General features: G+C 43.7%; 1 protein-coding gene across 6 annotated transcripts in view; it reads left to right on the forward strand.

Moving 5' to 3' along the window:
• SLC25A25 (solute carrier family 25 member 25) overlaps positions 1 to 27,725 on the forward strand; it is a 42,172-nt gene extending 14,447 nt beyond the window's left edge. Inside the window, exons 1-11 of one of the 6 annotated variants that reach the window (XM_028714444.2) lie at positions 2,159 to 2,759; positions 18,037 to 18,163; positions 18,271 to 18,358; positions 19,023 to 19,058; positions 20,067 to 20,178; positions 20,897 to 21,055; positions 21,801 to 21,953; positions 22,096 to 22,203; positions 22,583 to 22,750; positions 23,153 to 23,303; positions 24,793 to 27,725. In XM_028714444.2, the coding sequence (XP_028570277.1) occupies positions 2,538 to 2,759; positions 18,037 to 18,163; positions 18,271 to 18,358; positions 19,023 to 19,058; positions 20,067 to 20,178; positions 20,897 to 21,055; positions 21,801 to 21,953; positions 22,096 to 22,203; positions 22,583 to 22,750; positions 23,153 to 23,303; positions 24,793 to 24,977 (1,509 nt within the window). In that variant the 5' untranslated portion in view covers positions 2,159 to 2,537 and the 3' untranslated portion in view covers positions 24,978 to 27,725. Of the gene's footprint in view, positions 1 to 2,158; positions 2,760 to 12,524; positions 12,922 to 18,036; positions 18,164 to 18,270; positions 18,359 to 19,022; positions 19,059 to 20,066; positions 20,179 to 20,896; positions 21,056 to 21,800; positions 21,954 to 22,095; positions 22,204 to 22,582; positions 22,751 to 23,152; positions 23,304 to 24,792 lie in introns of those variants that run through there. The other 5 variants (XM_028714446.2, XM_028714442.2, XM_028714445.2 and 2 more) reach the window with 5 other exon arrangements.
• Positions 27,726 to 27,988: the final 263 nt, after the last annotated feature.

Consider the following 27,988-nt stretch of genomic DNA (forward strand, 5'->3'; position numbering starts at 1 on the left):
TATAAATCTGGCTATGACAAATCACCTCTTTCCTTGTAGACTTGTCTTTCATACAGTCCAGAGTACAGCTGTTTGACATTCACAGTGGGATGAGCTGTGTAGTCCCTACTGCTACTTAAATATATTTGGAGTTTTGCATTGCTCCATTTCAAAGGCTCAGTGCAAGTAAGTATGATGGGATATAGTATGGAGCATCTTGCAGGCTTGCATGAGAAAACAAAATGAAGGGTTGTATCCATTCAAGAGTAGATGCATTAAAATGAATGAACATGACTAACTTGCTTCTATTGATTTTGGTACGATTGCTCTCGCCAAAGTTTGTTGAGTAAAACTTAGATATCACTCTAATATTTTTGTAAATAAGTGAACTTAGCAAGAAAAATAAATAGAAAGCTATAGCAGCAGGATTGTACACGTTTTTTCATGCAAATAACTATACTGTCATGCAAATATTACTTTAACCCCATCCTTCCTCCAAATAGCTCAAGGTGGCAAACATAGTTGCCACTCCCATTTTTATCATTGCAGCAATCCTGTGTAGTAGGTTAGGCTGAGAGGGACTTACCCAAAGTTACCTAGTAAGCTTGTGACTCAGCTGGAATTTGATTTTTGTACTACCTGGTCCAAGCTCTAATCCGTACATCACACTAGTTATAGGTGTTCTGCAGCCGTAGCTCTAAGAAAAAAGTAACTTCTCCACACATTATTTACAAACTCTGCAAAAGTGCAGCAACTCTTAACCATATTCTAAATGAAAAGTTATGTTAGCAATTCTAGACTCCAAGGAACAAAACTGTTAAAATAGAGCCAGCTCCAGACTTTCAACTTGAAATATGTCTGTGAAATGTGTGGCAAGCATAATGAGGGCGGCATTGCCCAATTTAGATGTTGAAACAATGCAAAGAGGTCATGTTAGGCTTCTGTAATTAGGCATAGAAACTCTCAATCATGACTCAGCCTGGTTTCTGTTTCCCTAGTGCCAGGCTGGACATTATAGGAGCAAGTCCATGTTTTGTTTTAAACATCACATATAAAATGGGGATATGATTTGTAGAGCAAAAAAGGTTCATGGGTGAGGAGTATAGAATGCTTTTCTCCGCACCCTTAGCTCACTTCCCTGCCGTCTTCGTCCTGAGCATTTTTTCCTAGCCAGGCTCTGGTACTAGAAGTGAGCTTAACTGTAGAAAGATCATTTGTGGGATCATATGGCAGAAAGTGAGCTATGCACAGAAGAAGCATTGAGCATCTCCTTTAGGTATCTATGTCATTACTACATAAATTTGTATTTACATTGAATACAGTGGTACCTCTGGTTGCGAACCAGATCTGTTCCAGAGCCCCGTTCGCAACCTGAAAGGAACGCAACCCGTGTCTGTGCATGCACGGGTCGCGATTCGCTGCTTCTGCGCATGCGTCAGATGTAATTTTGCGCGTCTGCGCATGCGTGAGCGGCGAAACCCGAAGTAACCCTTTTCGGTACTTCTGGGTCACCGCGAGACGGAACCTGAAAACACGCAACTTGAAGCAAACGTAACATGAGGTATGACTGTATCTAGTTTGGCCCTTATCCCCTTGACAAGTATTATCTATCTTTCTGGGGTTTGTTTTTTTTTAAATTGTTACACTAAGGTAAGATATTGGGCATAAACATTGGGTGTAATCTGTCACAGTGTATTAATTAAACAGGTAGCAAAGTTGATGTAATATGCTTTATTGGAGTTTCTAGCTTTTTGTTACATGAGGTCACCTTAGTTCCTACAAAGGCCCCTAAAGAACAATGATTTAGCTGACGTAGAATGTAGGCATGGTTTGAAAAGGACAAGGAATTCCTTACTCTCTTTCCCAGATTCTTGTCTGGGTCATGACTCAGATGCTGGAGCATCTTTTGAATGTGTTTTTTTCAGCTCTGCCTTTCCCTGTTTATAATGCTGCCCCCCTCAATTGTTAGCCAGGTCAAGCAACCTCATATTTGAGGTTATAGTCAGCACTCTATGCAGAATTGTCTGCCTGTATGCAATAGACTGTCCAGTCACACGCTTCCCTGATTGGCTCAAGATTGCTGGTTTGAATAATGAACATGCTAGTGTTAGAAACAGTGATTGGCTGAGCACTGCTGCAGTGAGAATGCAGGCTGGATGCTCAGGGCTTCTGTTCCTTTGATGTGTATTGGATGAGCTGGAAGCACAGGTTAAATCGCCACAGCTGTCTAGAGTGAAAGGATCTGTTATCCAAGCTTTCTAAGAGCAGTGCCTTTGCATTCCTTTGTTCAGGCTTTCTGTAATGTCTAGCATCTTTGCTTCATGCTAGGAGACTTGTGCTTTTCTCTTTCATTGTCTATTAAACTGCTTGTGACGCCAGACACGACAGCAGTACAGCAGTTTTGAAGGCAGGAAGGGGCTACAACCCTTCTGGCGTTGCTGTATTTGAAGCACTGCCGCGATGCGGTTCCCTTAAGAGGATACTTGGTAGTGCATTCACTTTTAAAAATCGCTGTCTGCAGTGACTTCTTTACCAGGGCTCTAGTTGAAAGATAAGTGATGCTGCAGTCCCTCTGGCAGGTTTTTTCTTGCCTTTTTTCGAGGGCTGCATGTCAAGGCCCTGCTGAAGGAAAGGAGAATGAGGCAAAGGAATCTCCAGCTCCCCGCCCTGGGGACCAGGGACCAAAGATGCTGGGGAAACCGCTCAACAAAGAGACCAATCCCACTGAAAGGAGACCAACTATTCTATTGGTAGTTGGACCTGCAGAGCATTTCACACAGGTATTGTTGCTTTTATTCACCACCATCCTTCCCTGTGGGAATGACTTTCACTAGCCTAGACAGGTGTGTGTGAATGCGATGTGGCTGTAAAAGATAAAGGATGTGGGATGCTAAGACTTGGTTACGCGGTTGGAGGAAAAGAGAAATAGTGAATACCAGTAGTTTGCCTCTTGAAATGTTTGTTTATGGAAGCGGCTTGATGGCAAAGCTATTATTAGGGACAAAGGTTGCATTAGCGCTGAAAGATTATATTACATAGATGAATAATCTATATTATGGAGTGGCAGAAGTTATTTTGATAGAAACTGGGATGTTAAATTTGGTGCATAATTTATTTTACTGTGCTTGTTTGTTTAAAAGTATTTCTAAACTGCTTAATATTTAAAATCTCCAGGCAGTGTTCAAACACATTTATGGTTGTATTTTACAAAATAAATGGGATTTGAAGCTTCTGGCTTTGTTGTATCTTTAGAGGCACTCATTACAATAATTGTGGAACAAATTACGAAGCTTTGAGAGGGCATGATACTGGCACTTTAGTTGAATTGTGTTTGACTACAAAAACCTGATATTGTATTCAAGTTAAGAGGTGACTTCATTGTAGACTTTCAAATGTTCATCTCTTTGTACTGTAGAATGTTATTTGGAGAGAGAGAGAGAGTGTGTGTGTGATAATGTGAACCTTTTATTTCTTGATATGGGAACCTGCCTTTCAAGGGTGAGGGGTGCTAAAGGTCTTACACAAAAGCTGGAGGACCACAGATAACTTTCCTCTATAGTCTATGCAATTTTAAAATTGTCACTTGCAGGGCAGGGGGATAGAACTGAAGCAATCATATTTTTTTAAAAAAACCTTTAAAATAAATGTGAAATGATCTAACCCTACAGCCAGTAATTTATTGCTTAGATTTGTTACTTTACATGATAGGATAATTTATATATTAGCAGACTTGTGGTTTTGAAAACTCTTGTTCAGGATCCAGCAAGGGCAGAAATTGGCAGTGTTGCTGGTCTTTAAACTTGGATGCTTCCTTGAAAAAATGCAAATTGAAAAAAAAATGTAAAATCTTTACATCCAGAGTTTATCATTCTGAAAGCTATTCCTGGCATCTTTTCCATTGAAATTATCTTTTCCTGTAGGGTAGAGCCTTCATTAATTTTTCAAGCAAACAAGCCACTGTTCCAGATTATTCTTTCTCGAACTATCATTAAGCACACTAGATCTTTGTTATGGGCTGGGGAAACATTTTTTTGTGAGTGGCACAAATGCTCTTGGTTACTATTGGACCTTCTTGAAGGTCGTTCTTTGACAATGTCAGGCTTGGAAAGTCACATTTTTGGCTGGAAAACAAAGTGCCTGCTTCCATATGAAATTCTGGAGGCTTTAGAAAGCAGGAGGCTATTGCAAGCAGAGCCTCTTCTACTGCAACACTCAGATTTCAGAATGCCCTCCTTAGCCAGCTCCATCAGCCTTCCTTGTTAAGTTCTAGGCACCAAGTAATAAAACCAGTTTGCACAAACTTTAGTATTTGCACTCTCTCCCCGCAACCCACTGTACATTACTGTTACATTTTTTGTATAGTTTTAGTGTAGTAACTTTATTATTATTAGCCACATTGGACATTAGATTTTATGAAAAGGCATAACATAAGTAAAAAACATACACATAGTGTGTTAGAGAACATATGTGGCAATTAACATGCTTTCTTTTATTCTACTTTCTAGATAAAATGAAATGAATGCTGCTAGTGTAATGTTAGACTGGGGAAAAAGTCCCGCCTGTTGCTCTTGTTCCCCTGGATACGTTAGATGTTCCTTAGCTATGTTGGCGTCTCAGCTTGCAGTTAGAGAGGAACTGTGCGCTCTCTACAAGAAAACTTAACTAGGGAGGAGGGGTTTGAGAAAGGAGTCAAGGAAAGAAGCCATCGGTTAAAGGCTTCAAAGATTCTGGGACTACAGTGGTACCTCGGGTTACAAACACTTTGGGTTATAGACTCCGCTAACCCGGAAGTAGCACCTCAGGTTAAGAACTTTGCCTCAGGATGAGAACAGAAATTGCACACTGGCAGCAGCAGGAGGTCCCATTAGCTAAAGTGGTACCTCAGATTAAGAACGGACCTCCGGGACGAATTAAGTTCGTAACCAGAGGTACCACTGTATATGCTTGGCTTCCATTGCTTTTTCAGAGACAACATAAAAATACTACCCTCAAATAAGAAATATAGAAACATTTATTTGCTATAAAACTCTACATGGTTCACATCACCAAGTTTGTTTAACATTTTGTGACCTTGATACCTGAAGGCGTACCTCTTCACACATTGTATCTTCCCTTGCTTTGAAATCATTACAGTGGTACCTCGGGTTAAGTACTTAATTCGTTCTGGAGGTCCGTTCTTAACCTGAAACTGTTCTTAAGCTGAAGCACCACTTTAGCTAATGGGGCCTCCCGCTGCCACTTCATCCTGAAGCAAAGTTCTTTTTTTTTTTTTAATAAATTTTTATTAAGGTTTTCAAAGTATTACAAAAAGAGAAAATAAAAAGAAAAAATACAAAATAAAAGCAGTTAAAAACAGTTCAGTCTTTTCATAACTTATTTTTCATTTGCCTGTTCCCCGGACCTCCTCACACCTCCCTTTTTTGTATCCAATTCAATTAGTAGGTTCAGCAAATCCTTTCCCTCTTTGTTTTTATCCTAATCTTTAATCTTAATATATTATAACTTTAGACTATCCCCTGTTAACAATCCATTTTTGCACATCTTTATAACATTACTGCTAAAAACCACTTTACTTCAATCCAACATCATTCTAACATTCATTAATTTTGCAATATTTCTGTAAATAGTCTTTAAATTTCTTCCAATCTTCTTCCACCGACTCTTCTCCCTGGTCTCGGATTCTGCCGGTCATCTCCACCAGTTCCATATAGTCCATCACCTTCATCTGCCATTCTTCCAGTGTGGGTAGATCTTGTGTCTTCCAATACTTTGCAACAAGTATTCTCGCTGCTGTTGTGGCATACATAAAGAAAGTTCTATCCTTCTTTGGCACCAATTGGCTGACAATGCCCAGGAGAAACGCCTCTGGTTTCTTCAGGAAGGTATATTTAAATACCTTTTTCATTTCATTATATATCATCTCCCAGAAAGCCTTAATCCTTGGGCACGTCCACCAAAGGTGAAAGAATGTACCTCATCCTGAAGCAAAGTTCTTAACCCGAGGTACTATTTCTGGGTTAGCGGAGTCTGTAACCTGAAGCGTCTGTAACCTGAAGTGTATGCAACTCAAGGTACCACTCTACTTGAGACTTCCTCAATACGATGATGGCAGGTGCCAGGCACATTTTGCACCTGGTTATCATCCACTTGCAACCAAGTGAAGATGCCTGGGTACCAGGATGGTGCCTGACATCTCCACCATCTGCTTGCCTGAGGACAGTGTTTGAAACTCAGATACATAAGTTAGGGTCCTTAAACCACGGTTACATTGGATCTTGTTTTTACACACTAATACTGCATCCTGCAGAATTCTACCAGTTATATTTTATCTGCATGATCAGAATGAATTTCAGGAACCAAAATGCTTTTTCTGTGCAGCCTGAGCAGGAGCAGTAAAAAACATTACAGTTAATTATTGTCGCTTGTCTTCACTTACCCCATCCCACTGCCCTGCTCACAACTGTGAAGAATATTCTCACGTTATGAATGGTCTGTGTCACCATTAAGAAAAAGAGGTAGGAATAGGCCAATATATATGTGGAATGTCCCTGGATCAAGTGACTTTTCTTTTCTCAGAGTTCTTAAGCTAGCTCGAGGTCGTCATCTGAACTAGCCAGAGTTTTAATTGACAACCAATCACAGTCAATGCATCATTTGAAAACAAGACTTTAGAGCTGTCTTGTCCAAAAATGGCAACTAGACATTCTATGTAGTTGACTGTAACCTTGGTTTAAGGAGCCATTTGGCACTTAGCTTATATATCTGATTTTCTAACATTGCTTCTAAATGCCATTGCCAAATTAGGTAGGGGAAGGTGTTTATGAGTGAAAGTCCCTGGCATCATTCAAATAACAAAAACCACCATAGGGATATCAAACTTTTCAAAAGTAGGAGATCCATGGCTTGACTTTGAAAAAAAAGGAGGTCCACAGTACTTAACTAATTGGGTACCACTGCTTTAGAGCATGCTTTCCCAACCTGAGGTCCTCTACGCTGGCTGGGGATGATGGTAGTGTAGTTGTAGTTGTTATATATATAGGGGGGGGGGGCATTTGGCTGAGGAAGGATTATTTGATGACCTAAGTACAAATAAACATTATGTAGTTAAATAAGGCCAGTTTCAAAGTCCAGCAAGGGATGGCTTTGTTTATCCTTACTGTTGGGCAAGTTTTGTGACAAAGATGACCTGTGGAATGGACTGTTCTTTCCTACGGGTGAAATTGTGATGAACACATGATACATTGGCACAAAACCATCATGTCCAAATCCCCACCAGTGTGCTGGCAGTTAAAAAAAAGGTCAGTTTTGGAGTCGAGTTGTTCCTTTCTCATGAAAATATTTCTCTTTGTCAACCAATTTGAAGCTTTGATTTATGCAACTGTTTTTTGACTGAGGTGTCAAATAATGTATTTATTTATGTACTGTTTGTTCCTACAGTCCCTGATGTGGCAACTGCACCCTGTAACAGCGGTCGGGGGCGGGAGAGGTCTTCTTGACCCAGCATTGACTATAGACAAGAGGCACAAGTGGCTTCGGCCAAAATGATTAAGGGGTTGGATCAGTTCCCTTGTAGAAACATGGGAAGCTGTCTTATACTGTCAAACCATTGGTCGATCTACGTCAGTATTGTCTACACAGATTGGCAGCAGCTCTCCAACGTTTTGGACAGATGGCATTCACAGCTTTATCTGGAGATTTCAGAGATTTAACCTAGGGCCCATCTGCATGCAAAGCAGGTGCTCTACTACTGAGTTAGAGCCCAGCATATGAAGCTGACTTATTCTGAGCCCAGGCCATTGGTTTTTGTTGCTCAGTATTGTGTGCACTGACAGGCAGCTGCTCTCCAGGATTTCTTTCCCAGCCCTACCTAGAGAAGCCAAGGATTGGTCTTGGGACCTAATGCATACCGAGCAGGTTCTCTCTACCACTGGGCTTTCACCTATGTAGAAAGGTTACAACATTTGGGGCTTTTTAGTTTAGAAAGAAGATGAGTAAGGACAACGAGAGAAGTGTATAGAATTCTGCATGCACATGGTTCAAAATTAGCCAGGTGCATTTTGCAACTTGCGTGGGTCCAATTGCAACCACATAAAGATCTCTGGTTGCCAGGTAGGCAACTGACCTCTCCATCTGGCTGCCCCCTCCAGCTTTCTTAAGTGGGTAAGCAGAAGAGCTTATTTATTGCATTTATATCCCACCCTTTTCTCCAAAGAGTGCATGATTCACCCCAGTCCTAAATTAATCCCTAAAACAACCCTGTGAGGTAGGTTAAGAGGCTATAACTGGCCCTGGTCACCCAGTGAGCTTCATGAGGGAATGAAGGCTGAACCCTGATCTCCTAGTCCTAGTTTAACACTCTTTAACTACTACACCACACAGGCTTCCTACAGTACTTCTGCTATGGGGCAGCTACATAAATTACGTAGGTATGTAAATATGGGGAAAGCAAAATGTCAAACTGAATCCTCACTACAAAGTTTCTTACTGTGAGCCTGATAATCACACAAAGATGCATCTGAAATGGCCACCCAAACATTTTCTGGGGTCTATTTTGTGAGCAGAATCCTAAATTGGCACCTTTATTCTCTGTAGGATTTCAGTCTCTGTGGCATAGCAAGTAGGAATGGCCAGTGCGCTCTGAATGTTGCTGTGCTCAGCCAGTCCCGCCCAACATGACCAGTGGAGGCCACCATATTTGCCGGCATGGAATTGCAACATTCCATTCCAGGGATACCAAATGTTGATGGTCAGAATCAGGCTATTTTGGAGAAGGAAGGTTTTGTAAAATGAAACAGGGATATAATTTAGTGGGACTGAGTCAAGAGTGGTACCGGCACCTGAAGAGAGAAGAGCAGCTTGCGATAACTACGTGTGTCAATCCTGGTGCTGGTTGAGTGTTCATATGAGGGAACATCACCATGGGGGGTGACAGTACAAAATTAAAGTATTTATAAATACAAAAACTCAAATTAGTGGAAAATATTTATAAAGTGAACAGCACACCAGTCATACCAAAGGGTAATTGGAACTGCCATAATTGCAGATTTCTAAAAACCATTTAGAGTTAAATGGAACTTGAGTGCGCATGGCTTTAAAAAGCTGCAAAAATCCCTTGTTATATTTGAATGGATAATATTGTGTAATATTCCACCATTTCTCCTGGCAGCTCAGGGTGGTGCATTGGGTCTCTTGGGTCCAGTCAGAACAATCCTGTGATGTACGTTGTCGAAAGAGTTACTGTCTCAAAGTCAAGGTCACCCATTGAGTTTCATAGCTGGGTAGGCAACAGAATCCAAGGACTTTACAGCCCCAAGTCGAAACTGTCTATTGCACAAGATGTCTGAACCTTTTCAGATTTGGCACTCATTTTTTAATTTTTTACCATCTATTTGTGTGAAGCCAGTGCTGGTGTGACTTGCTGTAGGTTGGGCTGTGACCTAGTTGGGGAGTTTTAACCCACCACTGCATAGTTTGGTCTGTCACATTATTGGTACAGCCCATTAGTGCTACAGGGACAGTGAAACTCCCTTACGACTTTTTCCACATTCCAACTATGGTTACCAGTTTCCAGGTAGAGGTAGATTACTTTGTAAAAAAAATATGTACGAAACTGTCATAAGCAACTTGCATGTGCTTCAGTTTGAACTAAAAAGTGACGTCTCTGGTCCCTGGGGGGCTGGGATCATACCCAAGCTTTAGATTTCTAGCTATCACAACTAAAATATTTGTCTTGAGTTTAGCTCTGTTCACCTAGTTGGCAGACGTAACACCAGAAAGTGGCAGCGCTTTGAGTTCACTTGGGTGAGAGCACTTGGACGTTGGTTGGCAGAAGTGAGGTGAAGTTCGGGTTGCTTCCCCCCCCCCTCTTGCGCAGCCTGCTGCTGATCTCTAAGAGGATCTGGAATTTTGAGACAAGATCCTGTTTGCTATGGAGAATAGACGTCAGAGGTGGAGGGGGGAGAGAAGGTTAATCCATGTTAGGTAACAGACATGAAAGGGCACAACTGGTGGAGTGATAAAAGGGCTCTAAACGGACAAATTAGTTGGAAATGCTTTTCCTATTTTTCATCTATAATTAAACTGCTTACTAGTTGAACATACAAGTTGTGGAGACATAATTAAACTTTATTTTGTCAGGATTTATTACAGTGTAGTTTTCCCACAATGTAATGTTCCACCTTTATGGTATAATTTGCGTTCGTGAGATAATTCTGCCAGACACATGACAACTTTTGTTTAATTCTGCCTCTGTTCAGTTTAGTAGTACAGTTTTGTTACAGTGCTACTTCCTGCTTCCAGCCTTAAAAATGGGTTTAAGCAGAGGTTTGATGTCCATCTGTCATGGACGCTTTAGTTGAGATTCCTTCATTGCAAGGGGGTGGATTAGATGACCCTGAGGATCCCTTCTAACTAAACTTCATGTAACAAAAGTAGGATCCATTTTCCCCAAAGAAAAGGTCTTGGTTACAGCTTGTGGTATGTTTGGAGAGAGATAAGCCATCTACCTGACTTTGGACATAAAGGTAAAGGGACCCCTGACCATTAGGTCCAGTCATGACCGACTCTGGGGTTGCGGTGCTCATCTCGCTTTATTGGCCGAGGGAGCTGGCGTACAGCTTCCAAGTCATGTGGCCAGCATGACTAAGCCGCTTCTGGCGAACCAGAGCAGCGCACGGAAATGCCGTTTACCTTCCCGCCAAAGCAGTACCTATTTATCTACTTGCACTTTGACGTGCTTTAGAACTGCTAGGTTGGCAGGAGCAGGGACCGAGCAACGGGAGCTCACCCCGTCGCGGGGATTCAAACCCTGACCTTCTGATCGGCAAGTCCTAGGCTCTGTGGTTTAATCCACAGCGCCACCCGCGTCCCTGACTTTGGACATAGGGATATGCCAAATCATGGCTTGGTTCTCAGCTGTGGGGGAGCAAAACAGGCACGGTTTCAGTCCTGTGCACAAGCACACTGCACATGCATCTTTAAACCACAGTTCAGTTCAGCTTAGCTGTGCTTCAAAGTGACATTAAACCAGGACACTAACTCAAACTGCTTGTCTATCAAGCTCAGTGTTATGTACATGCTGACATGTAGCAGCTTTCAAAGATCTCGGGCAGAAGAGTTTATTCCAGCCCTGGCACCTGAGTTGGCCTTTAACTAGAGATGCCAAGGGTTGGACTTGGCACTTCTGCACGCAGCACATGGGCTATACTGCTCAGTTACTGTCCCATCCCACAGTCTTGTAAGGCCGCTCAAGGATCAGAGTTCAGCAATTGTAATTCCATAGCAAGCAGCTGGTTCTTGTCTGTGAATGCTATCTCCAGAATCCTCCTTGCTTCCCCCACAGTTCAAAGTGAATGGCTGCAAAATGGGAAATTAACCATGTTCAGTACTATTTTTCTAGAAAAAGAGGAACTCACCTCTTTCTGTCTCATTCTCTTAGAATGGGAATAGCACCGACTGAGTTCCTGCTGAAAAAAAGTCCTGACCATGTCAGTGAATTGAGCCTGACGCTAGAACTATGGTATGCAAATGTGTGTGTGTAATGTTAATTTGTGGGTGTAACATCCTAATTTCTCTGTGGTATTCACAACAGTGTGAGTAACAAATTACACCTCTTTTGCCTGATCCCCCTATTGAATATTAAATCAGAATATTGTTTATAAAATGATTTAATTTTTTTGGTAGAACACTGGCCTCTGCAAGGTACCCAGTGCTGCCTGCGGTATACTTCAATGCAAACATATACAGCAGTTGAATGAGTTGCTCATTCTCACCTAGTGGTTCTTTTCCCTTCCTCTTTAAAAAGCTGAAACACACACGCCACTTGTTTCATACAGCCATCACAGAAGGTGGCATAGCATATACTGTCGAGCTTACCTTTCACACCTTACCACAGCAGAGAGGAGCTGGGGCTGGTACACAAGCTGGGTGCTGGGTTGTTTTTTAGTTGTTTTCAGGGAAGCTTTTAATGTGTGACATTTTAATGTATTTTTAATCTTTGTTGGAAGCAGCCCAGAGTGGCTGGGGAAACCCAGCCAGATGGGCGGGATACAAATAATGATTATTATATAGTGGTGGCATCTGCTTATGTGGAACTCCTTTCCGCAGGAAACCCGTCAGGCTTCATCCATAGTGGGGTTCAGGTGGTAGTGTAAGAGATGGTTATTTCAGAGGGCATTTGAAATGCCAGAGGCTTTGTTGTATTTTTATGTTGCTGCTGCATTAATGACCTGGTAGTGTCCCAAAGTGGTTTGTGTTTTGTCTTAAATCAGGATCCGATTTGCTTCAGTGAGGAACCATTGGTTCTCTTCTTCCTCCCTCCCTTTAAAACATTGTCCCCTATTAGCCTTTCCCATACGAATTGATGGTTCAGATAACAGTTTGTGTATCCTGAGTGTCTTTTGCATAGGGATTTCACTCTCTTTCATACCAGTAAAGTAGAACTGTCACATAGCCCTGTCTAGAGCAGTTCTGAAGCCTAGAAGAGGCTGCAGAGGGTTAATCTAGCCTGCCGGGGAAAGTGACGTTAGGGGAAAGCAGGGATTGAGCAATCTGGAGCTGCCTCACACGCACTTGTCAGGAATCCAGGGTGGCTGGGAAGGGCTTGAGAGACACAAGCTTCCCTTTTAAGCAGAAGGGCAGGGCTCGGGCAGCCAATCACAGCACAGCAAGGACAGCTCATAGGCATGTGTCATGAGTCTTGCCGGCATTTCCTCTCAAGCACGAGAAACGAGAAAGGAGCGGAATTGGGTGGTTTACAAGAGAGCCTGAGCGCAGCTGGGGGAAATGCTTTGCCTGTGCCTCTATGTGCCGACTTTTGGCGAGTCCCAGGCAGAGTTTGAGTACTTTGAGTCGAAGGGGCTTCCTGAGAATCTGAAGCCCATCTTCAGACTGAGCCTTTTGATTCCTTCCCAGGAGTTCTCCACCTATCGTCAATGGAAGCAGGTATGAAAGAATGCATGTGAGCTGAATTGTTCTAATCTGTTCAGTATGACCTCCTCTATGCCTTCAAGGAGTTGAGGGTGGCACACATAGTTGCCTTCCACTCCTTTTATCTGGACAACAGGCTGTCTAGGTAAAATTGGTTGGGACTGGGTCAATGGCTCAAGTTTAGTTTGTGAACTTCAAGGATCAAGTGGGTATCTCCCTATCTCTTCTTTTGGAGAAAGAGGCGTCTCTGAGCTTTCACTGCTCACTGCCCCCCCCCCCCACTGCTCACGGGGGCCTCCAGGACGTTTTCCTGCACCCCCTCTGATGGGTAAAGGGCTCCCAACAGTTTAAGCCCAGTTCTGTTCTGGAGGCAGGTTCTAGCTTGGGATAGTTATTAGCTGCTGCTCTATAGCAGCTTTCAGTGTAAAGAGGGTTGGTGAGTCATCTTCCCTGCCCTTCCTCAACAAGTTCTCATTTTCCTTGCAATGTAAATACAGTGTGGAAGATTGTGTGGAGATGTAATGGGTTTCCAAGACCCACCTGGTGCATTTCCAACATTCAGCCCTCCTGCTGCCTTCTGCTTCATACTGCCTATTTTCCACAAAGCCTTTGGGTGTGTGTTCTAATGCCGGTTCATGTTGGACCCAAACTTCAGTTGGCTGTATATAATCTGAAGTGGGGGAAACCCTCCCTTTTAGTATCATGTATATCAATATGAGCAACTTGATCCAGCATCCTTCTCTAGAACACCCTGTGACAGCAATTTTGGCCAGGTCCTTGATTCTTCTGAAGGATGGAACTGGCTGTGCCTATTGTTGCTACAACTGAGCTACATGCAAATAAAGAGGGTGGAGAGGGTGTACCAGGGACATTTAAGGTGAAGAGGAGGCACATCCGGGGCTGGGTGGCATTGTTGGTGGCAGGAAGAAGGCAGCATCAGTTAATCTCTTCATTTCCCACCTAACTTTCCTCACACAAGAAGTTCAGTTCAGATAGCCAATGTTCTGTTCAGAGTATGCCCATTGAAATTAATGGACATGGCTAACTTAAATTCATTCATTTCAATTGGTCTACTTTGACCAGAAAGTAGTGGGATGCAACCCAGGGTTCATGTGAAAGTTCAGGAGACCGTAAGTTTTTAAAAGCAAGCCTCCACAACTTGTAATCCAATACAGCCCAGCAGTGTCTGAATGAAGTATCTGAACAAGTGTTTGGCATAAATGGAGCTGTTAAGCACCTGTCTGGCAACAATGCACATCTGGTGGGCTGTTCTGAATTTGGTGGATCATGTGTTGTCCTGGTCTGACTTAAAACATAAGTACATAAGGGGTGTCATATTTGTTTCCATAGGGAAGATGGGAAGCTCACACAGAGTCAGAGCAGTGGTTCACCTAGCTCAATGTTACTGATGCTGTTGTCAGTGGAGGAGACAGCGTATCTTTCCCGGCTCTAGCTAGAGGTGCCTGGGCGGTGTAATAATGGGTAAAGTGTTTGATTAGGACCTGGGAGAAACCCCCCTAATCACAAAGCTCGCTGGGTGACCCTCGGCCAGCCCAACCTACCTCGGAGGGTTTGGGTTTTTTTGGTAACATCTTTATTGAAAGTTCAAAAGGCACATATCTATATGTGCATCAAACATGGTGAAGTGCAAACACAAAGAGAAAAAGAAAAAGAGAAACAGAACCTGTGCAGAAGGGAAAACAAAGGGGGGAGCGGGGGAACGACGACCCAAAACTGTATATTCAAATTCAATGATATTTTGAATCCATTCTTACAAATAGGTTAAGTTCTGATGAAGTACAGTAACAACCTTGTAAAATATACCTTGCAGGGTTAAAAGGTAAAGGTACCCCTGCCCGTACGGGCCAGTCTTGCCAGACTCTAGGGTTGTGCGCTCATCTCACTCTATAGGCCGGGAGCCAGTGCTGTCCGCAGACACTTCCGGGTCACGTGGCCAGCGTGACATCGCTGCTCTGGCAAGCCAGGGCAGCACACGGAACACCGTTTACCTTCCCGCTAGGAAGCGGTCCCTATTTATCTACTTGTACCCGAAGGTGCTTTCGAACTGCTAGGTTGGCAGGCGCTGAGACCGAGCAACGGGAGCGCACCCCGCCGCAGGGATTCGAACCGCCGACCTTTCGATCGGCAAGTCCTAGGTGCTGAGGCTTTAACCCACAGCGCCACCTGGGTCCCTTGCAGGGTTACTGGGAGGATAAAATGGGGAGGGGGAGAACCATGTACTCCACCCTGAGCTCCTTGGAGGGAAGGGATATAAATGCAATAAATAAAACAATGAAATTGAACCTGGGGCCTTCTGTGTGAAAACCAGATGTGTTACCACTGAGCTGCAGCCCTTTCCCTCTGGCAGTGTTACCAGTCATGGCAACATGCAGTAGTTGCTGCTATAAAGATTGTAAGTAATAGAAGGGTTCATGTGCACATGCAGAGAGGATTTTGTGGGTGATAAGTCACCTACTTGATTATGAATCTTCCTTGTTTCATCACTGCAGTTCCAACAGCGTTCTCGTACGTTAGCCAGTTAGCTGGTTTTCATGAGGAATTTGGGTTTGTTCAGAACTCTCTTCTCTTCTCTCCCCTCCCCTCCCCAGTTATTTCCTTCCTTCTCTTTCTAGTGTTTGAAAGCCAGCATCTTGCACCTCCCCAAACTGAAACAAACATATTATCAGATGTGCTTCAGATTTTTGTTAATGAGTTAATTACTCGTTAATTTGCTTGCAAGCAAAGGCAAGCTCTTAGCACTTATGTATGATGGTATCAGGGCAATAAGATTGGCCATGCAACATCCGATATGACCCTTCCTTTCACATTGTTCTGTTGGACCTTCACACTAGCAGTGTGTCACAATGTCATGGCTATCAAGGCACTGATGAATGCGGACTAGGCTAGAATCCAACAGCCTTGCAATTTGTAGCATCATGCATTCAAATGTGGTTACCAGAAGTCTTTTGCTGACATGGAGACACTGGATGGGGTTGAGGACAATGATTGAAGGGATACATGGAAGCAGACTGATTTTTTAAATGTAAATATCAGAACTGTAGGAACACCACACTGTTTAGTACAGTAACCTTAAAACCTGCATCAATTGGGGCCTTAGCAGTCTTGCTATCTCAGTGCAAGAAGATTAGTGTGCAGACCCAGTGCACATGTAGGAAAGAATTTCAGCACTGACTGTGATGTGAGCCCAGAGTTACAATTTTAGAAATCGTTTGCATCAGAGAGATGCGAGTTCAGTGGGGGCAGATTACTTGGCAGAAGGTTTTGGGAGTGCTCATTAGCAGACATTTCCCCCTTTTGCCTTGTATCCGCTGCAGTATCCTTTACAGAAAGGGGAGGTGCGTTTTTGGCTTCTCCAGGACCAGCTTACAGGGACCGCAGTGCTTCATTGCCTCTCCCAAAGGGTCATGTGGTATTGGGAAACCCTGAATTGGCTCGTTAGCAGTTATCTGATGACATGCCAGAGATTGCCTTCTATCTTTAGCTTACAAATTATGACCCCTTCTATCTCTCTTCTTTTACAACTGTCACATGTCTGTCTGCAGATTAGATCCACCTTGGAAGCCTCAAAGGTCACCGCAGATGGTGACCGGCTGTCCTTATTAAGTTTAGGTTAGGAGGGGTATTAAATTATATGAAGGCCTAAGTTTAGTAATATGGGGGACAGGGAAGGGGAGGAAGGAGCATTTCAAATTATGTCTAGTGTAATTCTCAGAGGAGTTGTTTCTTATACAATATGAAACATTTATTACTTTAATACGGAACATATTTATCAGCAGCCTAATTATTAAAAATGCAGTATGCTAACCCATTCCACTATTTTTTCTAATTTTTCATGGTCTTGCAAGTGGAGCTAGGTATTGACAGGTTCTGTTTCTTGGCACTCTAGCCTAGTAGACCGGTATTTAATGCAGGCACCAGCGACTCATAGCCTTGTGCTGTGTGGAGATCAGCAGGCAGCCCAGTTGAGCCATTGTGAGGAGCCAGCTGGTCTTTGCTGGGTGCTTTTCGGCATATAATTATCTCACTTAACAAATTTCCTGCTCTCTATGCAAAACAGGTGATAGCAAAGCCGGTATTGACCCAGCCATTTAGTTGCTGTGTCTGGTTTGCTTACCTGCCTATCTGGGCAAGGCTCAAGGTGCTGTTTCCTGCTAAGAGGAATGTTAAGGATAAAGTTTCCTTATTTATTAACAACATGACTTTGCCATCTCTTAATCTCTTCTGTAAATATACACTTTGCTTCTAAAATCTAGTTCCCCCCAGTATCTTGCACAAGTGCATAACTGCAGGGTGACCAAATCAGTTCATGCTTGCCTCAGAGCTGCTTTTTGACATCTCTCTTCAGCTCATGTATTTGAATTTGGTGGTCAGTCATTGTTTCTAGTAGCTGGTGTGGTTTAGCTTCCTTGCTTCCCTGTTCAGAGTCAAAGTACGATGACATCTCTGTACCCAGCGCCTAGCAAAGGAGCTTTTACAGAAGAACTAGAGCGCGCTCTCTCTCTCTCTCTCTCTCTCTCTCTCTCTCTCTCTTCTCACTGCTCTCAAGCCCATGACATTGATCCTGCATCTTAAGACAAGGTGTAGCCTAGCAGTGTTTGGGGAAAACACACAAACACACTGTCTCTAAAAAAACCAGCACAACTGGTATCAAACATATTTGGTTAAATTTAAGAGCTCCTGGCAGTGGGGAGTGGACCGCTGTGCTCCAGTTCTGCTTTTAGGGTTTCCATAGGCATGTAGTTGGCCACTGTGAGAACAGGATGCTATATGTGCCATTGGCCTGATGCAGTAGGGCTCTGGATTCTTAGTTTTTACAGTATGTGTTCAAAAACAGGTGTGCTATGTATTCTCCCAGCTCCTGTTCCCTAGCTACAGCTATATAAAAAAGCTACAAAATGAAGTCCAAGCAGAGATCATTTTGTGCAGTGGTTCCATTCCCAGCCCCCGTCTGTGTCGATTGGGCATGTATAAGTGCACCCTGCCCTGTTATGTCCCTTGTTCTGCCCTCTTCTGTGTCCAAAAGGATCCACAGGTCTGCAATTGTGTGTCCATTGGGCGTGCCTAAAATGGTCACCACCTGTAATGTTGTTTTTATGTCTTTTCATGCAGAAAATTGTTAAAGCTGGAGATAAGGACCTAGATGGGCAGCTGGACTTTGAGGAGTTCGTTCACTATCTCCAAGACCATGAAAAGAAACTGAGACTGGTTTTCAAGAGCTTAGACAAAAAGAATGATGGTATGCACATTTTGGTTTATTTATTGGGAGCGAAGGGATTCTGTTGCAGATTGTCTGGCAGCTTTGTTTTGTTCATAAAGCTTAGAGCTTACTTGTCATCTTTACAGGCTGCATTGACGCCCAGGAGATCGTGCAGTCCCTTCGGGACCTGGGAGTCAAGATATCTGAACAGCAGGCTGAGAGAATTCTCAAGAGGTAAGTGTTGCAGGTGGCTCTAGTGTTTTCACTCTGGCGACCATGGTGTAAGGTGTTAGCTTTGTCTCCCTTCTCTTCCTTTATATCTCTCCCCTTATAAAACCTCTGAAGCAACTCTGCAGCGTTTCGTCCATAGCAAAGCTTGCTAGAGCAGCAAATTGTGCTAGAATAGCAATCACAGGTGAAGATCCACTGACATCTTTTGCTGGAACAGTAGGGACAGATGGAGGCCAGAATGCATAAGAGCATGTGACATCAAAAGTAAGCAGAATGCTGATTCACGAGAGAGCAGCGTTCCCTCTTGGAAAGGCTTCTTCATCCTTGCCAGGAATTGATTTACGGTGCTAAGATTCCGTCCTGTAAGATAGACAAGTAGCATGTAGGCCAAGCGGGAACTTGCTTAATAGCTGCTAAGCAAGAGGTATGAATGATTTTGCCAGCATTCTGGAATTGCTGTCCTTGCAGTATATAATGCTTTTCTGCAGGTTAGATAATCTTAAATTAAGGTATAAATCGAGGTATATGTTCCAGTGCTCGCTGCTTTAATACGTGCATGCAACATAACATACTGAAATGCTTTCAGCTGCATGCATGTTGCACTAACTTTTAACATTTGTCCCTTTCTTGCTCTTTGTATTCTCCCCTCTGCTTCCCTGTCTGTCAGAATAAGAACGGGACACTTCTGGGGTCCTGTCACCTAGTAAGTACCAAAGTGTATATTCTTGTCTGGCTCCTTTTCCTTTTTGTACTAGTTTTTCTCCCCACCCGCAATGAAGTTGGTAATGTGTAGCAGATTTTTAGTGAGCCTGGTGGTGATGCAGGGTGAGTCCACAGGCAGACACCAGTATATCTCATAAAAACATAAAAAATTCAGTATCAATATCAACAAATTACACAGCTAATCAATCTAAAGCACTCCTAAAACAGCAGAAAAATATGCAGAATAAGGGGTAACTATTAAAAGCACAGCACATATTTTTGTTTCCAGAAGGTAACTGCAAGCAAGCCAATAGGGCTAAGGTTGAATTGATGCTTAAGAGTATGTTAAAACCAGCACTTCTATGTCTCATGCTTGGGAATCCTTTCTCAATTAGTAAGACTGATTTAATTGGTAAGGACGGAAAAACACTCAAGTTCAAAACTTCTTCCTCCTGCTGCCCCAAGGTAGAATCTACTGACTCGTTTGCCTTCCACAGATGAAGCCACACTGTACAGACCATAACCAGGCAGCAAGGACACAAATTGCAGATGACTTAGGGGAGTGCACACACAGTTACACATGCCACTCACTAGTTAATCTGACTCGTTTTATGACCACACATATTAACCAATCTAGACTCTTCCTATGGAATATCTTATGTCCATCCTGCACAGCCTTACATATTTAATTTTGGAGGACCCAGTGGAAGGAAGAGGATGTGGGGAGAGGCAATGGAGAAGCCATCTTAGCCCCACATAGAACACAATTTGTTCCTCATGAGCTGTCCTGTGATCCCAGGAAAGATTTTGGCCCTCATGACTGTTTGAAAATTACTCTTCCAAGTATTTTACGCTATCTGATACATAAAGCTCTTAAAATTGTGCTTGCATGTTCTTTAGTCCTCTTCTGCAAATATTTATGTTTTGTGTGGTTGGTGTGGAGCTAAAGAGTTGTTACGCCAGACCTCCTCCTCTTGGCTCATTTTACCTTCCCAATTGATTCTTGCAGCATGGATAAAAATGGAACAATGACAATAGATTGGAATGAATGGCGTGACTATCACCTGTTGCACCCTGTGGAGAACATTCCTGAGATTATCCTGTACTGGAAGCACTCAACGGTAAGAAATTAAGATCCTTCATGCACAACATATGTGAAACTCATGGTTGCATTTGTGAGGGTCCCGCTCCATGCTCTTGACTCCTATCAGCAGTCTCCATCAAAAGCTAGCTGCCTTCTCGCTCTAGTTGCTTTCTGTTTTTATGTGCCTTCTGGCCTTGTTCTTAAAATTTCTGGCACAGGTGAAAGTGAATGTTCTCAGGGAGCGGGAAGGCAGGTAAGCTGCTTGACTTGTACCCAAGGTATGCAAACAACTGGGTCCTGCTAGTTTGCAACCTGCCAGCTCTGGAAAGTGATACGATGCTCTTTGATTAAATTTGGCTTTTAGTGCTGCATAATGAGATCAAACTAGGCTGTGAACTCCAGAAGAACTCTAGATCTTTCCCCCTGTTCTGTTCCTCTTGGCCAGTCATTTTGAACACCAGCAGATTGCAAGGCTGGCAGGTGGCCCATTTTTGGAACTACAACTATGGTATATTTTCTGAAATGCCCTCTAATGAATTTTATTAGCTGCAACCACATGCAGGGGAGAACAAAGCTGCTGCAGATACAGATAAAGCAGGTGCAGGTGTTGAAATAGTAAACTAGTGCTAATTGCTTCCATGCTTAAATTGTTTAATCTAGGTGCATGATGAACAGATCTCTGAGGAAGCCCTCATGCACACCTAGTACAGCTGAAGAAAATGGTTTTACTCATGCCATGCTTTATTGCTTTGCAGATTTTTGATGTAGGAGAGAACCTGACAGTACCAGATGAGTTCACAGTGGAAGAGAGGCAGACTGGAATGTGGTGGCGACACCTAGTTGCAGGTGGAGGGGCAGGGGCAGTGTCAAGAACATGCACTGCTCCCTTGGACCGCTTGAAAGTTCTCATGCAGGTAAGGGTGGAAGCTCGGCAGAAGGGTCTTTGTTGTCCTGGCTCCATCAACTTTTCCTCTTAGTTCAAGGATATAGATAGAATACAGTCTTGCAAGACTTTCCCTCCAGAAACAAGAGAGCTGTAACATATGGTGATGTCTGCTTGTATGTCATTCTGACACCCAGAGGGAAGCCACTCTCAGCAGTTTCTGTGAGCCCTGCTTTTCTACATATGACCTGCACTTCTGGTTCCCTCCAGAATTTATACTTGTAGTTTTTTGGAAGTTGGGCAGGTCAGGTCAACAACAGCACAGTCCTTGGACTGCGCAGCCTTGGCAGAACACACAATCCCTTAAAACTAGTCCTGACAGCTCTAGCTGGAAATGAGGTAACCTGTGACTTGCTGGCAGCTCTTCCTGTTCTGGGCTCAAAGGACAGAGAAACACAGCTGTCATTGGAAGTACCTTGTGAAACGGGGAATTTGGACTTTGCATAGGAGTCACCGGACTGACCCATGCCTCCCTTTCGTCATCAGTTCCACTTCCCACTGCTTCCCTTTTCACTTCTTGCTGTTCCATGAGCTACTAATTTTGATAATATTGGACTATAGATAACTGATGTTGAATGAAAGTGTCCCTTTTCCTGCTACACCTGTGAGGCAAGCTAGTTTAAAACTTGTATGTAGATAAGGAAAGCTTTTTTTGCCCAAGCAGGAAAACTGAAAATGGGCCTGGATCCAACCAGAAATGCCTTTCTCCTTTTCAGGTCCATGCTTCTCGCAGTAACAACATGTGCATCGTTGGAGGCTTTACCCAGATGATCAGAGAGGGTGGCACAAGGTCACTTTGGCGAGGGAATGGCATCAATGTTTTGAAAATTGCTCCAGAGTCTGCCATCAAGTTCATGGCCTATGAACAGGTAAAATCATCAGACGGACCCAAGGCACGGCGAAGGAGATGTTCAGCTAACATCCCAATGTTGAGGCTAACAAGGGAATAAGAAGCAGGTGTGAATTGTGCAGACTGCTGTATCAAATGACACAATTCTTTTATATCTATAGATCAAGCGATTCATTGGCACTGACCAGGAGGTGCTGAGGATTCATGAGAGGCTGGTAGCAGGTTCATTGGCAGGAGCCATTGCACAGAGCAGCATCTACCCAATGGAGGTGAGTTCCTGAATTTAGCCTTTGGCAGCTGATGTTCTCCTTTCCTTTTGCATACAACAGACCGCTTTCAAATGTTTTAGATGCAACTCTTCCCACAGTGGTGACTTCATTGGTGACATGCCCATCAGAGATACTAAGACTTCACTAGCAATGTGGTCTATTGCAGTGTTCTTCAGCCATGGTTCCTCAGATGATGTTGGGACTTGGCAAAACTGGCTGGGAATGATGGGAGCTGTAATTAAACAATGCCTGAGGACCCAAGGTTTAAGAACACATAATTTACTAGTTATCTTTCTTTGCCTTGGTTCAGGAAAAGTTTGTATTTGCCTGCCTGTTCTGTACAGGCTTTCCTGATGCATCTGTTCTTCTCATGGGCTAGGTTCTGAAGACACGGATGGCCCTGCGCAAAACAGGGCAGTACTCAGGGATGCTGCACTGTGCCAAGAACATCCTCACCAAAGAAGGAATGGGTGCTTTCTACAAAGGCTACATCCCCAATATGCTGGGGATCATTCCCTATGCAGGAATTGACCTGGCTGTATATGAGGTAAGAGGCTTGGCAGCTGCTTTGTGGGAGAGGAAGTTGCAGATATCCTAAAGCAGCCTTTCTCAACCTGTGGGTCCCCAGATGTTGTTGAACTACAACTCCCATCACCCCTAGCTAGCAAGGCCAGAGCTCAGGGATGATGGGAGTTGTAGTACCACATCTGGGGACCCACAGGTTGAGAACTGCTGTCCTAAAGGAATGTGCTAAGGAAGGCTAGAGTCCTGACACCAGTCTGCTAAGTTCCAGTGAAATTTCCCACCTGTGCTCTAGTCTAGGATTTGCAGCTTGGATATTCAAAGTTGTAGTATTGGTCTCTCCCTACTCCACCTCAAATCCCATACTATAGATTCGTAAGGGTCCTACTGATGCTTGCTTTGTGAACAATTTATTTTTTCCTCCTAGACATTGAAAAACAGCTGGCTGCAACATTATGCTGTGAACAGTGCCGATCCAGGGGTGTTCGTTCTGTTGGCCTGTGGTACCATCTCTAGCACCTGTGGACAACTGGCCAGTTACCCTCTTGCCCTAGTACGCACACGAATGCAAGCTCAGGGTAAGAGCATTTGAGAGGCCCTTGGGTGTAACCTATGATGCAGAAAGTCTTGCTGCTCAGCACCTGGTTTTTAGAAATATATACAATCTCTGAACCTGAAGGTTCTACTTAGCCACAATAACTAAGTAAACAATAGACATTATCCTCCATGTTTTTGTCTAAGTCTCTTGAAAGGCACCTGAGAATTTTAAATGTTCAACACATCTTTGAACAGTGAATCCCATAAATAAATTCTGTAGAAGTATTTAATTTTATTTGCCCTGAATCTAATCCCAATTTAACTTTGTGATCCTATGTTTCTAGTGTATGTGTGTCTGGTGGTGGGGAATTTTTTTGTCTTCCTGCTCCCCGCCCCCAACTCAACAGTAGGTAAAGCTTTATAGGTTTATAATGTTGTTAGCATATCTAAGTGCAAACACCTCTTGTTTCTTTGCGCTGGGCTGATCTTGGCTCCTGTCTCAGGCTGGCACATAGCCAAGTAGTTACAGAGACATAATCACAGGCTGTTAAACGCCACACAGCAAGTTAAATGTGTGTCTGGTATGCAGTGCCCCTCAGGAATTGAGCTGTGACTAGTAGAGGTTTTCCCATTCACTTTTATTGAAAGAAAGCTTTGGTACATTAGTCCCTCAAGGCACTGCAGACAATGCACAAGATAAGCCTCTCTTCTCCACAACACAATACAAGCCTTGCTAATCCCCACTTTTACTACCCTGACTGCCAAGCTGTGCTCTAGCTTTAGGAAAGTTGAACAGAACCTGTGCTTTTCCCTTTCCCCGCCCCAAATACTAGAGGGGCTGGATGAGGATCATTCTTCCAGGTGTTCTCTCCACCTTACCAGATGAATGAATGAATCTTTATTTGCGTCAGCCATCGGCCATAGCAGTAAAACAACAATATGATATACAAAGAATAGAAATTAAAAAGTCAAGTATATAAAATACATTTTAGGGTTTTGAATCAATAGATAGTGGATCTTATTCTGATTGCCCCAGCTAAAAACCTTGCAACCTTTGCTGTCACCTGCTCATCTTGCCCTTGTTCGCCCTTCTGTTGCTTACATTTCCCACTTTTTCTGGACCTAGGAGATTTTGGGGGGCGGGCAATGTCTCTTAGAATTATCCTTTCTCCTGCGGGGCACTCAACCACCATTCTGCCTTTTGAGTGTGTGGGAACTTATTGCACGTTCCTGCTCCCCTTCCTCCAGGAAGGGGTCAGCATGGGAGGTAGGAAGGCAGGAACGAGCTTGCTGGTGTGAGGACATAAGCAGGGGGAAATCAAGTGGTTCTTGCCTGTCCCCCTCCCTGTCACTACCCTCTGATTCTTTCTCCCTCTCTCTCTCAGCCATGACCCCCACAACCCTCTGGGCCCTTCCCTGAGATTTTTCTGCCCCCACCCTGGACTCTGCCAGCCCCTGACATGCTGTATTGTGCAGTCCACAGTCCATGTGGTCAGGCTCTTGATGATTGTCCAACGGCTTCTCTTTCAGCTTCAGTCGAAGGAGCGCCACAGGTAACAATGAGGAGTCTCTTCAAGCATATCCTGAAGACAGAGGGAGCCTTTGGTCTCTACAGGGGCTTGGCTCCCAACTTCATGAAGGTGATCCCAGCAGTGAGCATTAGCTACGTGGTCTATGAGAACCTGAAGATGACTCTGGGCGTGCAGTCGCGGTGACCAGGTGGTGCCTGGGCCCTTGAACTTTTTCAACAAAATCTTGGGGCTCTGACCCCCAGGGTGTGCCACCATTTCATTCTGTGAATGTGTTGACTGACACTAAGCTGATCAAACTAAGCTGTGAAAATCCCAGATGGTGTGTGTTGGGGAATGATGAGGTATTGGGCCTTTCTACTGTGTTGCTATCAAAAGCTCTATATGTGTTTTAAACAATCGTTTGGCAGTTCTTCCCATGTTCAAGGGACCAACTGGGAATTGAAGGAAAGTTTCTTGAGCTGTCAGTGGTGGCCTGGCTTTTTAGCCCTCTTTAGAGTCTTTTGCGCAAGCTCACAGCTGGAGAATGTATCATCTTCCAACTTGCTTGAAAGAGCTTTTTTCTGTTGAGTTGTAAACTCTTCTTAGCCATGGTTTTGATTCTGCAAACGACCTGCCTTGGGTAGGAATGGCTGCTGGGCCAAAATACTTCGCTGTTTACATGTTTTCTTTTGGATAGGAGCAATTCATTTTTCTACTTCAAAATTCTGACGCTGCAGTGTAAATTAAAACCAAGGCTTCAGGGTGCAAAGCCAGTCCCTGCTGAGTCTGAGTGTTAATTTCAGGTTAGCCAGACAGAGTTTAAAATATTTTATTTTTATTATAGTTTCTGTGTTCCTGTAAAACTGCTGGCAATATGCACTTTATAACAAAAGCAGCAGCTGCAGTCTAGAGTCTGCATGTCTGTGTTTGCATGCTGGAGTAGCTGAGAGGACCTGGCACGTGCAGTTCTGCACATTTTGAATGGCCTGACCAAGTAACTGGGGAGCTGTGTTGCCACTGGTCCAGTCTCTGCATCTGAGCTCACTGCAGCATGGCAGGGGCTGTGGAGAGGCCACTTTTGCTTCCCAGTTAGCGTTTTGCATGGTGCTTCAAATACAGTTCTGCCAAGTGCTGTAGGTAGCAAATTATTCTTGAAACTTCAAGCCTTGCATTGCTTTATTCATCCATAGAACTTTATAGGTTGATGCTAGAGTTTGAATTAGGTTAGGGTGGGCTGGTGGACTTGAACTTTGGACAAGGAAGAAATTTTGCTATGGGGGACACACCAGGTTAACTGACAAAGGTGAAAATGGTAGCCTTCATTATGATATTAGAAGGGAGTGGGGAGCTGCTTGCTTCTGCCCACCCACTTCCACCAGGTGCTTATCATAAGGAGAAGGGAAGGTGGTGGCTGCCATATCTCTGACTTCACTGTTTCAAGGGTTCATTGAGTTTGTCCACTAAGACTTATTGGAGCCCAGGGGATCCTTGACTTGGGGACCAGCATCGCATTCCATTTTTGTCGTTGTTTTGCTGCTTTCAAAGCATATTTATTTTGTATTTATTTAAAGACAAAAGACGAAACTGTCACACTATTTTTGTAGACATGTTTAAATATAGTTACTTTGTCCTTGGTATTCTGTATTTTTGTACAGGTCTCATATTTATGTTCTTAAAAACGTTTTGCACATTTTCAGTATCGTCTAATAAAATAATCATTGCAAACTGGACCCCCTCAGAGGTCCTTAGTGCTCCATTTCCTTTTCGTGTTGCCTGTCCTGCATCTGGGTTGACTGAGAGCCTCAGTCAAGAAAAAATCCCTTTGTGGGGAAAAGCCTTAGGAGAGTGGTGGGTGGTGGGGAATGAAAGGCCCTTCTTTGGGGGTCTGCCTTACTGTGGCATCGCCTCATCATTAGTGACTTTATTTTTATGGGTGTTGGACGAACCACAAACTAGATGGGTTTTTTTTTTTTAAAAAAAATGGTTAATAATGAAAAGGGCTGATTGGACTTGGGAGAGAGAAAAATAAATCTCAGGGAGAGAAAAATCACAAAATGCCCATTTTTCTGATGTGCGGAAGGAAGTTGATGCCTGGAGCTGAGCTGTTGCTGTTTTCTGTGCTGGCAGATCTGCCTGCCTACTGCTCCTCCTCCTCCAGGGTCAGGAAAGTGCACTGTGAAGAAGCAGTTGTCCCTGAAGGCTGCAGCGGCTCAGAAGGCCCTGCTGCTGCTCTGTACACAGAAAGCCTTGTGCAGTAGAGAGCAGCTTCCTCTCCCCCAGTTCTCTTTGGGCCTTAAGTTGGGTCTGTCCACTGCTGCTTTGAGGGAAACTGCCTGTCTGCCTTGAGTTCACATCTCAGTCGTGTGTTTTCCCCACCCCTTTTGTGAGTCACTCCACCCTTGGGAGACCTCCCCCTTACCTTTGGTGGCCTGAGGAGATTTCAGCACATACAAATCAATGCAATATGAACTGTCTTTGTAGCTGTAACCTTAATATATGAAGGGCAAAACTAACAAAACAAGAAGCCTGTGATGGTAGGGGACAGGCAAGGACCGCCTCTCGCCATATGAACCAACCCGTACGCTGCAATCATTATCTTCTTTGTGTGCCTCCATGAAAGGTCCAGAGGGTGGCAACATAAGAACGGGCCTTTTCTGTGTTGGCTCCCCACTTGTGGAATGCTCTCCCCAGGGAGCCTCGTCTGGCGCCTTCATTATGTATCTTTAGAAAGCAGGCAAAAAACGTTCCTGAATAACCAGGCCTTTGGCTGATGAACATTTTATGGCCTTTTAAATGTGTTTGTGGGAGGGGGGGGTATTTGTTTTTGTTTTATTCAGTCTTTTGTGTTTTCTTTTTATGTTGTGAACCGCTCTGTGATCTTTGGATGAAGGGCGGTATACAAATTTAATAATTATTAATAACAATAACAACAATAAAGGTTTATCAAAGATTCTGGAGGCTTCCTTGTTTTGTGTTGAGTTGGGAGTCTGCGGGTTCAAGGTGTGTGTGCGCATGCATGCTTCACCCAAACAAATACATAAAGCAAGTTTGCATTTACCCACACTTGATTACAATAAAAGCTTCAGTCACTGAAAAGTTGCTCGTTGTGACTTGAATGCCCTTCAGTTGTCTTCTGTGACTTTCTAAAGTGTCAACCCTGGCTTGAGGCCCATATTTCTGGCATAGAGCTGCACTTCTTAAGGAAGGAAGTTGAC

The sequence above is a fragment of the Podarcis muralis genome, chromosome Z, assembly GCF_964188315.1.
Source record: "Podarcis muralis chromosome Z, rPodMur119.hap1.1, whole genome shotgun sequence".
Classification (NCBI taxonomy): domain Eukaryota; kingdom Metazoa; phylum Chordata; class Lepidosauria; order Squamata; family Lacertidae; genus Podarcis; species Podarcis muralis.